Genomic DNA, 14,443 nt, shown 5'->3' with positions numbered 1-14,443 from the left:
GACGCGACCTCGGTGCAATCACTCATGGGCGGAGAAGGCCGTGTCAACATTGAAGGCACTGGGGTTCAATGTTTCAAACATGAGCGCGGCCAACTAATAGACTGCCTTGCATGGATGGACACTCATTGACAATCCCAACAGTGTCAACCGCATGCCCATATACCCATACTCATGTACTCCGTACCACCGGTAACTAATTTTTCCGATACACCAGACACCCATTGAACAACTCCATGGTGAAACACGAGCCAAAGAGCACCCCCAAATTTGTGGCCCTCTTGAGCAACTTGTCGCAAATGATCAATTTCAAATTTGAGAGGTAGCGTTGTTCATTATTAGTAATCTCTTGGTAGTGTGTCCCATTTCTCATCGACGTTCTGCACTGTCTCCCATGCATATCTTAGCGGACATCCCCAGTTCAAGACACCAACATGCAGCAATCTCATTGGCAAGTCTGGTGTAGTGCCCACCAGACACATCATGGACATACTTAGGTACTGTCAAAGATGCAAGGCGGTTGAGAAAAAGATTGCAATGCGGTAGTAGATCTTCATCAGACCAGACTGGTCCTAGCACGTCACGCAGCGTCGCCTGACTACCTAGGTACCTAGGCTGTTAGCAGGGAGTATTCCTCAATAACAGCTAAATGGAAAAAGGCTGCACATGTGTCCGCCAGGCCATTGATAAGAAAAAGCTGAAGGCTACATTTGTAGATTTGCAATGTTCTGACGCATGACGACTCAGCACTCTGTCTTGCTGCCCTAGAGGATTCCCGTCGAAACTCGACTCGGCTCTACTACGGGCTTCAACGACTGAAGCTTCTGCAACGTGCCTCAAATAAAACGGTGACTGCTTGCGACTCATGAATTAGGCACCACATTTGTACCAGTATTTGACCAGAATAGTAGACAAGATTGAGTCCGGGATTGTAACATCCCAACAAACGTGATGTATCCTGATTAATCCGGGTTTGATGTTCGGGTGCACATGGGAAACCCATGTGCACGTATGTAGCCGTAGATAGTTTATTGGCAAATGCGACGAACTAACATACCTCAATACCTATATAGATACCTGGGTGTTGGTTGGTATGGGCTGGTGGACTCATACAGACATGCCTCAACTGTAGAAGCGTATGTGTTGCAAGGCAAACAATGCGCCAATTCCACCAGCCCACTTTGCTTCAATGGTCCGCCAGAATATGACCCCATTTTACTGTACATAAACATTGATGCCGTGCCAGTATGTCCTGGTCGATTGAATCCATGTGTCTTAACATTGTATGTACAAGTTTACTTCATGATTTTGGATATTATGCACGTGTCGTGTGGACATACATGGTCAATGTCGCCGAGCAGGCGTAGTCAATTACTCCAGAATAAGATGTGAGAGCCACCATTTCCCCTGTATGATACAAAATACCCTTTAAAAAAGCAAGACCAGATTCCATAGTCATCATGAAACACCTCGCGCGACCCAGCGCAGTTACCCAGCGCGTCCACTGTAAACAATTCATAACAGGCATGCAAGACATGTTCGCTTAGCCACCAAAGCCGTAGAGAGTGCGGCCCTGTCTCTTCAGGGCATAGACCACGTCCAGTGATGTGACTGTCTTTCGCTTGGCGTGTTCGGTGTATGTGACCGCATCGCGGATGACGCCTTCCAGGAAGGTCTTGAGGACTGTGCGTGTCTCTTCGTATATCATAGCAGAGATACGCTTGACACCACCACGGCGAGCTAGACGCCGAATGGCAGGTTTGGTAATGCCCTGAATGTTGTCACGGAGAATCTTGCGATGACGCTTGGCGCCGCCCTTGCCGAGGCCCTTTCCGCCTTTGCCACCTTGTAAATGTTAGCGTGATGAATGGTGTTTTCATTTCTCGCTCGAGTATACATACGTCCAGTCATTGTGTATTGTGTGAGATTCTGGTTGTCTTGGGCTAAGTGTAACGCAGGGTAGTGTGATTACTGAGTGGGTAGTTTCGCGATGATGAACAAGTCAAGAGGGTGGCCGCACTGGTGCTTAAGTACAAGTGGGCCAGGCTTCAGATCAGTTGGGAAAGCTGATGGGAACGCGAATGTCGATTTGGGGCCTAGCCACTCCAGGACGCGTCTGGTTTGAAGTCTGGTGGGTCCAATCTGGGGACAGCCAGCACACAGGGATCAAATAATGCCTGTGAAAACAATACCCAACGCGAAAAAAAAACAAGTGTGGGAGCCAGCGAATCATATGCCGAGAAAAATAAATGTGACTCCTGAGTGGTGGAGATATGGCCATTTTTGCACTTCCCGATTTGGAACCATTATCAACAGTCACAATTCTCTACATGCGCCACAGTGGATAATGGCTCTGATACTTCTCGTGTGGGCAGATTTGCTGTTCGCTGCCAGTTCATATTCTCTTGTTGAGAGACTGCGTCAGCACCAGTCTGCATTCTCGGGTCAGTGAATCAGCGCAAATTGCTGGGAGTCACGTCATGCTAGGGCAAAGACGTACATGTATGCTACCTCTACTAGCAATTTGCGTGACATGCACCTACTCCAGACTGTTAGTCTGACTGTCTGCCAGTGCGAGCCCATAACTGTGACATTTTCACAATACGTATTTTGCTGAATAAATAAGGTGGCTTGGCATCACGTTCCACTTCGGACTGGGCTGATAACTGGTATGCCATCTTCTGGGTGATCATTGTAAACATGTACTCTTCCAGGGCATGATGACCTGGCAGTGTAGTGTAATTACTGTTCGCGGCACTGTAGTTCATAGCACGTAAGTCATAACCCTACTACTCTTCCGTTTGCCGAGGAGGTGCTGAGTTCTATTGTTGTCCAATCCCAGCGGCCGCTTCGCTTGGTTACTTGATATAATACCCTATCAACGCGAGACGTTTCCCGTCCCCTCCTGGCTGCAACTTGTATAATCAATGGTTTGCCTAAATGCCACTTGCTTGACTTGTCTGGCTACTCCGCGATGCGCTTGTAAGCAGGGTCAGTCTGGTGCACACCAAATGCGGCATTTGGCGTAGCAAACCATCAACCAAACAACGAATCCAAAGCAGAACAAGTGCAACACCAATAGATAAATACACCAGTCGGATATACAACTTAAAACTACCAACCGCGGAGAAATTGTAACAGTATGGAACAAACAGCTGGCAAATATTAGTCTATAGGGTAGCAAACAAGAGCCAACGTTTAAGGTGGTCACGCAGGGAAAGGTCATTTGAGTCACACTTGCACCAGGCCTGCAAAAATGCCATCTTGCAAGGCACAAGTACGTACTAGCTGAATATGCAGAAGAACAGACTGAATCAATGGCCATACATATTTTGGTCACCTTTAACACCTACGGTTGGTGAGCCAGCCAATTGCTACTGAGCTCGCATTTGTGCACAAAGGCCACTTGGTACATGTACGAAAAATTGTTGGTGCAAAGTCGTTGGACGGACTACATACTACCTAGGTAGGTAGGTACCTGATTTGTCACGTACCTAAACTGGCACAACTTGGCACATTGGTGCCATTGGGTCTTGAAGTGCATACACGGGATTTCTTGACCAGACTCCATCTTTGCAGACACTGGATGCATCGAGCGCCATTTGATAGGCAGCACAGTCGAGCGATCATACCAGACCGGATTAGGCAGCAGAGAGCAAATCAGCCACAGGAGAAACAAAGCCTGCCAATACTGTGGCATCCACACACACTAAAACGGGTGGTCCTATTTTTTATTTTTTTTTGGGTATCCTTGTGTTGTTTTCTGGTTGTGTTCTCCAACAAGCTTGCATGACAGGCTTGCGCACGGCCCACCCGACGCGCTGTTGGATTTATTTTCCCAGATCAGCCGCCCGCCCTGACGCGACAAAGCCACAGGTATTAAAGCATCCCCCCCGCCTTCTCCCTCTCCGAACTTTCCCTCCTGCATCACACACACCCACAACTCCATCTCACACCCCCACCCAGTCATCTTCAACTCATCATCAACAATGGCTCGCACCAAGCAGACAGCCCGTAAGTCCACTGGTGGCAAGGCTCCCCGTAAGCAGCTTGCTTCCAAGGCCGCTCGCAAGAGTGCACCATCCACTGGTGGTGTCAAGAAGCCTCACCGATATAAGCCCGGTACCGTCGCTCTTCGTGAAATCAGACGTTACCAGAAATCCACCGAGCTTTTGATCCGCAAGCTCCCATTCCAGCGTCTCGTAAGTGCACAACACATAGGCATCAACAGCACCATGAACCGCATACTAACCCGGAACAGGTCCGTGAAATCGCACAAGACTTCAAGAGCGATCTTCGCTTCCAGTCCTCCGCTATCGGCGCGCTGCAGGAGTCCGTCGAGTCTTACCTCGTATCTCTCTTCGAGGACACCAACCTCTGCGCCATCCACGCCAAGCGTGTTACCATCCAGTCCAAGGATATCCAGCTCGCTCGCCGCCTCCGTGGTGAACGCAACTAAGCGAATGGAATGTGGGACAGGATATCAAGGATGGTTATGACTTTTTTGCTTTGACACGATGGAAATCATGGTTCAGGGGATAATCATGGCGTTACAATGAGAATTGCTTTGCTCTCTATAGCTGGGATGTATATTATGCTAGGCCAGTGCGACTCGGAGAAGTCGCTAAATGCGAAAGACCAGATGGTCATATGACATGAAATCAGAACACAACTTTCAGTGACTGCAACATCCCACCACGGCGAGCGTGAACGCGTCATCAACTAAAATACGTATACCCGAGAAGTATTGCCACCCCCGAGAAGGAAGAACTGCGGCAACGCGCGAATCCTCGGCGGGGATGGGCGCTGTCGCGTATTAAATGTTGTGACAAAGCTTCACCTGCGCCACCAACCTGGATGCTCCCATTGGAGGTGGAAAGGACAAGGCGATGTTGGTACTTGGTCATGTATATTTTTTCTTGCTAGCGAAAATACCAGACCAAAGAAGTGTTGGCTTTGTGAGTAATCGATTGCCAGATACCTACATACCCAGGCAGTTGAGATGACCAGACATGCATGTACGTCCACAACTCGGGGGTGAACGAAACGTGTCGCCGTTGACTTCAAAGGACTGCCTTCCACCCGCCTGTCCCAGGTCGCTGGAGGCCAAGGAAACTAGCAACCTGACCTATATGGTCTACCCCCCAAAATGACTCCGTCTCGCCATTACCATTTGTGCAAACCATCCACGGAAGTCCAAACGCGCCGGCGGCAAAGGCTTCATCCGTATTGTGAAGAAGGCTCGTTTTGCCGTCTTTGGTTGCCGCGGCAGTAATTTTAGTTGCTTCCTCGCTGCCAAGTATACGATTCAAAAGCAACTGCAGTAGTCTTGTGTCGTTGGTCTCTGAATGATCTACCCAGAAGTCGTGGTAGAGAGCATCTACGGTTCTGATCAACCGGCTCTGGTCGCTCCTACCATCGGCGACATCCAGCGCAGCCAAGCATCTCATAATGTTCAGCGTCATTGGGGGAAAGCCTTGTGGCAGCAAGATTTTCATCGGGACATTGAACGTTTTAGCCCACAGCAATCGTTCGCGATCAATCCAGTTATTTTTATCTGTTTCCAGTCATTTTAGTATATCACCTGCTCTGGAGAACTAGAACCTCCCTCCTCATAGGCGGATTATCACATCTAACTAGCTGCCTTACTCACTGGTAATGTTGATTGGAGCCGTATTGCCACACTTCTTCATTAAACCGCCAAGGAAAATGGGCACGTAAGTGATGTTGCAATTTTGGAACACCCCATCATTCTATAGTTTGCATTCAGCAATATTCCTGACTGGGACCCCCGAGGAGAATAAGACTGGTGGTACTCACTTGCAAAATGTAAAAAGCAATGTATGCAAACGGGCTGACCGTGTCAAAGTAAAGCGTGATTTTGGGAGTTGCTGCCATCTTGAAATCCGAACAAGCGAAACACCAGTAACTCAATAGATAAATGGGTGCTGAAACCACTAGTCACGCGGGCGAAGGAAGTACGTCAGTCAAGTTGAAACATAATGATAGTGCTGGTGCTGCTGCTGGTTCTGAATTTCAAGGGGATAACCACTGGTGGTATTGGTCACGTACTTAAATACTTACCTTGGTAGGTGTCTGAAAGCACAAACTGTTTGTTGTATGGAGTCTGGTTACATATACAGTGGCAGGTCATAAGTATTTAAACAAGGAAGGGTGTCGCGTATCGCGTTGTGTGCTGAGGCATATTGAAGAGTGTTACTGTATACCTTAATATGCCCAAATACATTTGGTCACAGACAGTATGTATGTCATCAATACTTTGCCCGAGGAACCTGTTGGGGCCAACTTGATCGATGTCCTGTGACAACCAGCTTGCCTTACCCCTCTCACCGCAACGTTCTTTGAGGCTTCCGCCGAGGCAAAGACTGAAACCCTAACTCGACTGTTCAGTGTTGGCAGTGGGGTGATCTCGGGTCGTGTCTGGTCAATTTGTTTGGCTGACCCGCAGTTGTGGGGAACCATGTGCCCATCAATTGATGTGTATCAAGATTCAATGTTGATCGTAACCATCAGGTGGACCAGATACCTTCAAAGTCATCGACACCGGCAGTAGCTGCATTTGTTTATCACTTCAATAGTGACATGCTCCTCTGTAGTCAACTACTGACATTCAAGACCGGTTTATATCATGACGACGAAGGCGAACCGACCAAGTTGTGGGCGCATGGTAGAATAACGCAGCCAGAGGATTTCGACTTTACTGGAACCGAAACCATGTGCTGAAAGAGCCAAGTAGCCACAAATTACACGAAGTGCAAAAAGTAATACACGGTATATTTAAATACAGAACGAGCCAGTCTAGTGTGATATCATTTCGAATACGCTACAAACAGCCGACAAATAGCATCCGCGTACCCAAAGAGTCGGCCTGATGCGTTGAGAGTCGAGTCATAACATCGAACCCTACGTTCCGACCCTGCTCAGTTTAAGCATCACAAGACGGCTGTTGCGGGTTGTGAGACCATCCCCAGCTCTATACAGAACGGTGTCTCTGAGGAACGGTACAGAGGTCTCAAAACTCATTCTTGTGACCGTACTCACATTGCCTCTAAGTCCCACCTGGCAGAAAGCAGTGAAATGCCCGTTTTCCGTCCGGCAGTCGCTAATGAGGTTGAGAGGTTTGTTAGATAAGAAACTCGATTCCGTGGTATTTGAAGACACCAGAAAACTCAAGCAGAACGTGATGGCGATAAGAATTCCACTCCGTAGACAGAGACAACAGCCCCAAAGTTGCTCGTCTGAATGTGATTAACGGCGATGAAGTCCCAATACTTCTGTGTCATCCGTAAACTGACTTCAAATCCGATGTGTGAACCACTCTTTCGCCCTATTCATCTACCAACGCGCCAATACTAGCAATTTTCTGTAGAGAAGTTTTGGGAACAGCTTCCTGAACATTGCTGAGCATGACAACCTGGGGTGTGGAATTGTATTCCACAGTTGTATCACGCACATCGACCTTCGTTTCGTCGCACTCGAAACCCGTGACTTCTTCACACCAGACTCATATAAGATACGCTCGACCCTGGCTTCTGCAAACGACGACAAGTCGGGTTCACAATCATCTGTGTCCTGGTGCTTGTGGAACTCGCTCACTTGCAGCACAGTCTTGCCATTTTCCCATTATCCCTTCCGGCACAACATTCACGAACTGCCTTTCGTCGCTGAATAGCGTCATGTCCATCATGATTCGGCCCATAGGACATAGCTTTGTTGCGGCTTTGTCGCTGTTTGGCGGTTATTGCATCATCACCGTGCTCGCTCCGTGCTCCCGACTCACCACTAGGAGGTGCCGTTGTCACAACTTGTACTTTCATTCCAATGTTTGACGTTCCGCCAGTAGCCTGCGCCTGTCTCTCTTTAACCTCCTTCTTCATTATCGGAAGAAAGATGCGCATTAGTTTCCTTCAATGGTATCCATAGCAGCAGAGTTTGATTGCGTAAGTTGCAGAATGCGCATCAGATGGGCAAAAGTCTCAATTTCATTTTGTATGGTCTACGGTGGCCATACAAACATCCACGCCCAACAATTTCTTCGACGGATACCGTGCCCAATATTCATGTTGATCTGTCGCAGGATACTAATGAATTTCGCGAATATTTCTGCGCCTTTCAGCGCCACATGGGCAATTGGGTGCTGGGGCATCGAAGTTGTTAAAAGTATCGCGACTTGCAGCAATCAGGATTTCCAGACGACGTGGAATACCCAACGCTACGATTTTAGCACAGAGTTTCGCCAAGTGAGAGAGTATTCAAAGTCACTGCATTGGTGGTTTGCCAACTAACTGTCCAAAAAACAATGCCAACCGCCTTTCCGGGTTCCACAAGGGACCTCGAGAATGCCATTCAAAGAGCATTTCTGCGATTTTTTTCCCCGCTTCGGAGAGGCTCGAGAGGGAGGGAAAGGGGTGGGGGGTTCAGGCGTACCAAGTTTCTCATTCTTATTGCGAATGAGTCCTTCGAAATGTGTCCTGTAGGGAGTTGTCATTGCCTTCCAGAAGGTCTCTGATGTCTGGTAACAATGCATTTTATTGTTAGATGAAGTTGGCCATGAGGGGTTTCCTCGGTGGAAAGGTGAACTCCACACTCTTACTACATCTCTGAAGAAATTCGCTGCATCATATTCATCACGATATACGTTCCGGTCTAGACTCCTGATATCTCGGTTAGATCTTGGTTGCTAATTTTTAGATGCTGGATCAGTTGGCAGAAGTGAAACCAGTCGATGACTGAGTGTTTTGGTGGGGGAAGAAATTTTAGTGCAGATGGGTTAAAGTGGGCCTGTGGTGGCTATCCACCCATCATCAAGGACCCACCTGCCTGCATTTCCTGTCGTTTGTCCAGAGCCTGTGTTGATTGTGCGCCTGCTGGTCGCCTAAAGATTGGACCTTACTTTGCAAAAGAGTGAGGTTATCCTCATCCTGCTCTCTGAAGCTGACAAAGAAGTATACACATTATGGACCCAACCAAGATGAACAGCCTTGGGCCTCGGCATGATCCATCAGCTCGTGTCCAGAAGCCAAATGCTGGCCTTGACCGGCTGGCTGCTTTGAAAGCTCGAGTAGCAGCAGCTACAGGTGCTAGCAAGGCAAAAGGAGCTTTGAACCCTTTACCTGGAGATCTAGGATCGCGAGAATCATCTCTAAAAGCTGGAGACTCATCACCCAAAGCCGCACATATTCGTACCGAGCAAGGCGGTCGATCGTCCTCTTACCACGCCCTAGCAACTCAAAGTCGCACATTCCGAAAACCGATCACGCAGGACCATGCGGGCGATAATCCATATTTTGACGATACTCTCGCGCACCCAGGCTCTGGTGGCAGAGTACGAGAACCGAGACGCTTAGTATTCAACCAGAAGGGAAAATACATTCAGCAAGCAAATGCCCTTCGTCGGCAAGCTGCCCTAGAGGCAATGAAAAAAAGAATAGCAGAACAGACGAGAAAAGCCGGCATCAACGAAGATCTAGACGTGGAAAAGAAGTTCGTTGTAGGAGAGCCGCCAGATATCGAATGGTGGGACGAAGGGCTCGTCGATGGCAAAAGCTACGAGAAGATTGCAAATCCTGCAGTACTGAAGATTAGGAGCCCTGATAGTATTGTGACGGAATATGTTCAACATCCTGTCGCACTCGAACCACCCCAAGATCGCCATGTTCCAGAAGCAAAAGCGATGTTTCTGACAACCAAGGAGCAAGCCAAAATCAGGCGTCAACGTAGGATGGCAGAGTTGAAGGAAATGCAAGCCAAGATTCGCCTTGGATTGGTTCCGGCACCACCGCCGAAGGTCAAGAAGGGGAATCTAATGCGTGTTTTGGGTGACGGCAAGTATTTCCATTTTCAAGCTATTCTGTGCTATCCTAACTCTGTTTTATTAGTTGCCGTGAAGGACCCCACAGCTGTCGAGGCAAGAGTCAACCGCGAAATCGCAGAACGGCACCAGAAACATGTGGATGCCAACGACGATCGGAAGTTATCCAAAGAACAGAAGAAGGAAAAGTTGTCCAAGAACCAGCAAAGAGATGCCGATAAAGGCATCTATATTCTGGTCTTTAAGATCTCGAGCTTGGCAAACGGGCAACACCGTTACAAAATTGGAATGAATGCCAATCAACTTGCCCTTTCGGGAACTTGCATTATGCACCCGAAATTTAACTTGGTTGTTGTCGAAGGCGGTGCTTGGAGTATCAACAAATACAAGAAGTTGATGCTCAACCGCATTGACTGGACAGAAAATTCTCCCTCGAGGAGCCGGGATGATAAACACAGTCCAGAAAAGGACTGGCTTCAGGCGGAGAATCAAGACGGAGCGCTCAAGGATATGTCGTTAAACGAGTGCAAATTGGTATTTGAAGGAGAACAAAAGGCAAGGGGATTTAAGAAGTGGATCAGTAAAGTATGTGAAACTGACGCTGAAGCGCGGGAGGTTCTTTCTCGGGCGAAACTGGAGAATTTCTGGTCTCTTGCAAAAGGCCTCCCGTAACTAAACAGCCCCTATATCTCGAAAACCTCGTTGTGTCATTACTGCACGACGAGCTACTTAAGTAGGTAGAACTACACGGCTGATAATTCTCCTGGCATGGCTATTTATAACGCTACAATTGTTCATTTGCATACCTAACTACCATCACGTGCCAATGTGTATTTTATTCAGCCATACCACGCATGCCAAGAGTCCACCAATCTACCTACCTACCTAGGTAGGTAAACATTGTTTTGGGTCAATCAATACCCATGCCAGCTCATCAGAATCTTCATCTAATGTATCGGGCGGTGAGACGACGAGGAAGAGTTTGGAGGGTGAATTATTATCATGTCCACATCCAGACAGGAACTGCTTTTGGAGTTCAGAAATTCAAGTTGGCGATTTGATGAAACTTGTTGTCAAGTACCCAGTAACTACCTAGGTAAGTAGTGTGAGCCACAATGATGGCGTGCATGTGGCCCACCCAAGTTTTGGATGTGGCCTGGGGCTGGGTGCAACAAACAAACCACGTCATCCCGTGTATCATGGGAGAGATGGAACTGGTCATGTCTAGCAAGGCTCCCAGAGCAAGTCTCACAAGAGCCCCTAGGTAGTGATCACCTATCACGACGAGCGTACGCCCTAAATGGTATTCCCGCGTTCTCATTTTCAATCGACGATGGCAAGATACGAAGTTTGAACGATGCCAACCCCAATCACCTGGCTTACTTCGACACCGCAACCGACGCGCTGCCCAACATGACATCAGCCTCACATACGTATGGCTCTAACTGCCGCCTGACACCGATATCACGAATTTCGGGTGACAATGGGATGCCAGCAATTGTCTCCCAGTTCTTCTACTCCTCACTTACACCGATCGAGGGACTATCATCAGCCCAATATCATGGGGCAAGCCCGGACCACAAGTCTCTGAAGCGTCAGCTTCGGCCGTTTTCTTGTGGTGATAACAATGCCTTGGAGAGAGCCTGGATAAGCCTAGCGTCTGATGACTGTCGTGATGAACATTGCGCAGTAAGATCAGGTCAAAAGGAAGTCGTTGAACTGCGCGCGGATTTCACGAAAAGGCTGCAGAGCCACGTGGAGAAGCTGGCTTTGAGGCATCTGGAATTGCACCCCGGCCTCAGTAAAGTCTCGGAAACGAATATAGAAGCGGAAGATCTGTCGGACTGCTGCCAGGCATTACGTGCAGATATCTCTGACATGCTTCAGCATAATTTCTGTGCTCTGCACAGGAGAATTCACCCCGGACTCGCCGTTGATGCGGTGAAGAGAGCTGTTATTGTTGCGACGAGCGCTTTGAGACGTGGAATCATTGACGCAGCTGATTCAACGCCGAATGCAACTCTTAATGATCTATCGGCAAGGCAAAGAGAGGTCATCCAACCGCCCATAGCTGCAACGGGTGCAGGTACCAATGGACCTACAGCGGAGGGGCAGTTTCGTCCTGCATCTGCTGTTGCAACTTGCCCTAACCAAGACCAAGGGTCTCCAGACGGACTCGGACCTACTCGGCTGAATGCAACAGCGATTGTTGGAATGCCGGGGAATACCTTTATTCGGGCAGAAAACAAGAGTGCTTCCGCAGCCCATTACTCTCTAACCCCACACGGAGGGCAGAAAGTGATTGATAAACATCAAGACAATAGATCAACCGGATTACTTGACGCTACACATCATTCAAAGCCGGTGCAGTCTCATGAACACCCCGGTATTAGTTCGTCCGTCATTGATGTCGTTGTAGGCGTATCCAGACTGCATAAGGTATCACTTCCCACACTTCTCATGAAGCCCATATATTGGTCACCCGTCAACGATGTGGCCGTCATAACGCGTGCAACTTGGTTTTACAGGTGAGTGTAGCCTATCAATTGAGTTGGCCACACCTGCTGACTTGCCGAAGAGATACAATGATGCCTGTTGCTCCGCCAGTTGCAAATCAGTTAGAAGCTGGGTATCAGGAGCTGCAGCCTTGGACGGAAACTTGGAGAGATGAGTTGAGGTGCGCCGTCGAGGTAGGACCCTTAGGAGAGGAGAAGGTTTCCCACTGCCTTTGGCCCGAAGACTCCAAACATTTCGATGACGCAAGCCAAAGGCTGGAGCCAAAAATATCCGGGGATCTGTTTTGCTCTGCACGCTGTTTCCGAGGGGATGCTGCAGCACAAGGGACCATTGACTTTGTAATTGAAGGTCAATCTTTAGGGAAAGAGAGGCTAAATCGAGCATTCGCCAATTACCACGTCATCTATAAAGACGACAAGATTGCCTTTCTGTTGAAACCTAGCCTTCGGCCATCTGCCTATTACGGAAGAAAACCAGCTTCGAAAATCGCCAAAGGCTTTACTGTTGGGATCCCCGTTGTACGAGGTTTCGATGCGGCTACCTGGAATCGAATTCACAAAGCGCTAAATATTTCTCACAGCAGTCAAGGAGCACCGCGCCCGATGAGTCATCCTCCACAGGCGGAGGAGGCTGAGGAACCTCGAGTTTGTGAAGGTTGTCATGCTGAAGAAACCAATGGTCAAGTAACCGACCTAGTTCTTGTGGCTCATGGAATTGGTCAAAAGATTGCAGAGAGAGTGGAGAGTTATCACTTCACACACGCTATAAATGGCTTTCGACGTGCCGTTAACCATGAGATGTGCAATCCCGTTATCCAACACGTCTTGCGCCCGAGTCAGAATGGTGTGATGATACTACCGCTAAATTGGAGGATGGGACTTTCATTTGAAGACGGGAGCTCCGCTGACCATGGAAAGAACGAAGAACAAGGGAACGAGTCATTTGGCTTGAAGGATATTGAGCCCAACACGATCCCTGCAATTAGAAGCATGATATCTGACGTGATGTTTGACATACCGTTTTACATGTCGCATCACAAAAGCAAGATGATAAATGCTCTTGTGTTCGAAGCAAACAGAGTATACCGCCTTTGGTGTCGAAATAACCCCGGATTTGCTGCCATAGGAAGAGTTCATCTTATTGCACACTCTCTTGGAAGCGTTATGGCGGTCGATATCCTTTCTCGACAGCCAACAGAAGCCCCGAGCGTGGATCTACGGCGGACTGAGCCAGGAACCCAGTTCTTTGAATTCGATACGACCAACTTGTTTCTTGTTGGAAGCCCTGCTGGTTTCTTTTTACTCCTTGAGCACGGAGTATTAACACCTAGGCGAGGTCGTCGAAAACCTGGAGCGGACCCAAGAGACGCAAACGACGGGCACATTGTGAGTGATGCCGGTCGATTCGGTTGTCTGGCTGTGGATAACATCTACAACGTACTTGCCAAAGAAGATCCGATTGCGTATTTGTTAAATGGTGCCGTGGATCCTGCATATGCCTCGTCTTTGAAGACGGCTTACGTTCCGGGTACGTCTGCCTCAATTTTCAAGTCTATGGGTGATGCCATGCGACATGTTGTGCCCGGTTTATCTCTGCCAGCTGATCCATTGTTGGCCAGCGCAGAGAGACCGTCAACGGTACGTCTTCCTTCTCAACTAGAATTGGAAGTTCATGATTTCACTCGTGAAGAGGTTGCTGAAAAAAAGGCTTTCCTACTAAATGATAATGGTCAAATCGATTGGTTTCTCAGATCTGGAAGCGGTCCATTGGAGATCCAGTATCTAAACATGCTCAGTGCCCACACTAGTTACTGGATCAACCAGGATTTCATCCGTATGCTGTGCCTGGAGATAGGCCGACAACCTGGACGGAAGCACACAATCCCAGCCATGAGAGCTGTTAAAGTGGCTAAACGCTTTGGACTAGATAAGTAATGAGGTTCGTAGTGGGGACGATGACTTGTGCATATTGGCGTACGACAGTGGCAAGATGGTATATTAGGCGGCTGTGGCCATATGCTACAAGTAATGGCACGCACTTGCATGGGAATTTATGCTTGGTCAATTCTGAATGCAACCTTTGGACATCCGAGAACCA

General features: G+C 48.4%; 5 protein-coding genes across 5 annotated transcripts; 3 read left to right on the top strand and 2 right to left on the bottom strand.

The window, feature by feature from the left end:
- Positions 1–1,540: 1,540 nt before the first annotated feature.
- VFPPC_13478 (histone H4.1) lies at positions 1,541–1,908 on the bottom strand (the record flags this gene model as incomplete). Its single annotated transcript, XM_018291253.1, has 2 exons — positions 1,541–1,842; positions 1,899–1,908. 2 exons carry the CDS (start codon positions 1,906–1,908, stop codon positions 1,541–1,543), a joined length of 312 nt encoding a protein of 103 aa, XP_018147698.1.
- A 2,078-nt stretch (positions 1,909–3,986) lies between these two features.
- VFPPC_03506 (histone H3) lies at positions 3,987–4,456 on the top strand (the record flags this gene model as incomplete). The annotated part of the gene is made up of 2 exons (XM_018282999.1): positions 3,987–4,199; positions 4,259–4,456. The coding sequence occupies 2 exons, from the start codon at positions 3,987–3,989 to the stop codon at positions 4,454–4,456; spliced, it is 411 nt and encodes a 136-aa protein (XP_018147697.1).
- A 604-nt stretch (positions 4,457–5,060) lies between these two features.
- On the bottom strand, positions 5,061–5,895 carry VFPPC_13477 (2-hydroxychromene-2-carboxylate isomerase; the record flags this gene model as incomplete). The annotated part of the gene is made up of 3 exons (XM_018291252.1): positions 5,061–5,554; positions 5,651–5,750; positions 5,818–5,895. 3 exons carry the CDS (start codon positions 5,893–5,895, stop codon positions 5,061–5,063), a joined length of 672 nt encoding a protein of 223 aa, XP_018147696.1.
- A 2,033-nt stretch (positions 5,896–7,928) lies between these two features.
- VFPPC_17496 (hypothetical protein) lies at positions 7,929–8,303 on the top strand (the record flags this gene model as incomplete). The annotated part of the gene is made up of 1 exon (XM_022429199.1): positions 7,929–8,303. One exon carries the CDS (start codon positions 7,929–7,931, stop codon positions 8,301–8,303), a length of 375 nt encoding a protein of 124 aa, XP_022285774.1.
- A 671-nt stretch (positions 8,304–8,974) lies between these two features.
- VFPPC_03504 (DDHD domain-containing protein) lies at positions 8,975–14,280 on the top strand (the record flags this gene model as incomplete). The annotated part of the gene is made up of 3 exons (XM_022428333.1): positions 8,975–10,409; positions 11,094–12,357; positions 12,408–14,280. The coding sequence occupies 3 exons, from the start codon at positions 8,975–8,977 to the stop codon at positions 14,278–14,280; spliced, it is 4,572 nt and encodes a 1,523-aa protein (XP_022284622.1).
- Positions 14,281–14,443: the final 163 nt, after the last annotated feature.

The sequence above is a fragment of the Pochonia chlamydosporia genome, chromosome 2, assembly GCF_001653235.2.
Source record: "Pochonia chlamydosporia 170 chromosome 2, whole genome shotgun sequence".
Lineage (NCBI taxonomy): Eukaryota > Fungi > Ascomycota > Sordariomycetes > Hypocreales > Clavicipitaceae > Pochonia > Pochonia chlamydosporia.
The sequence above is the reverse complement of the archived record's forward strand: the minus strand, read 5'-3'. Positions and strand labels throughout refer to the sequence as shown.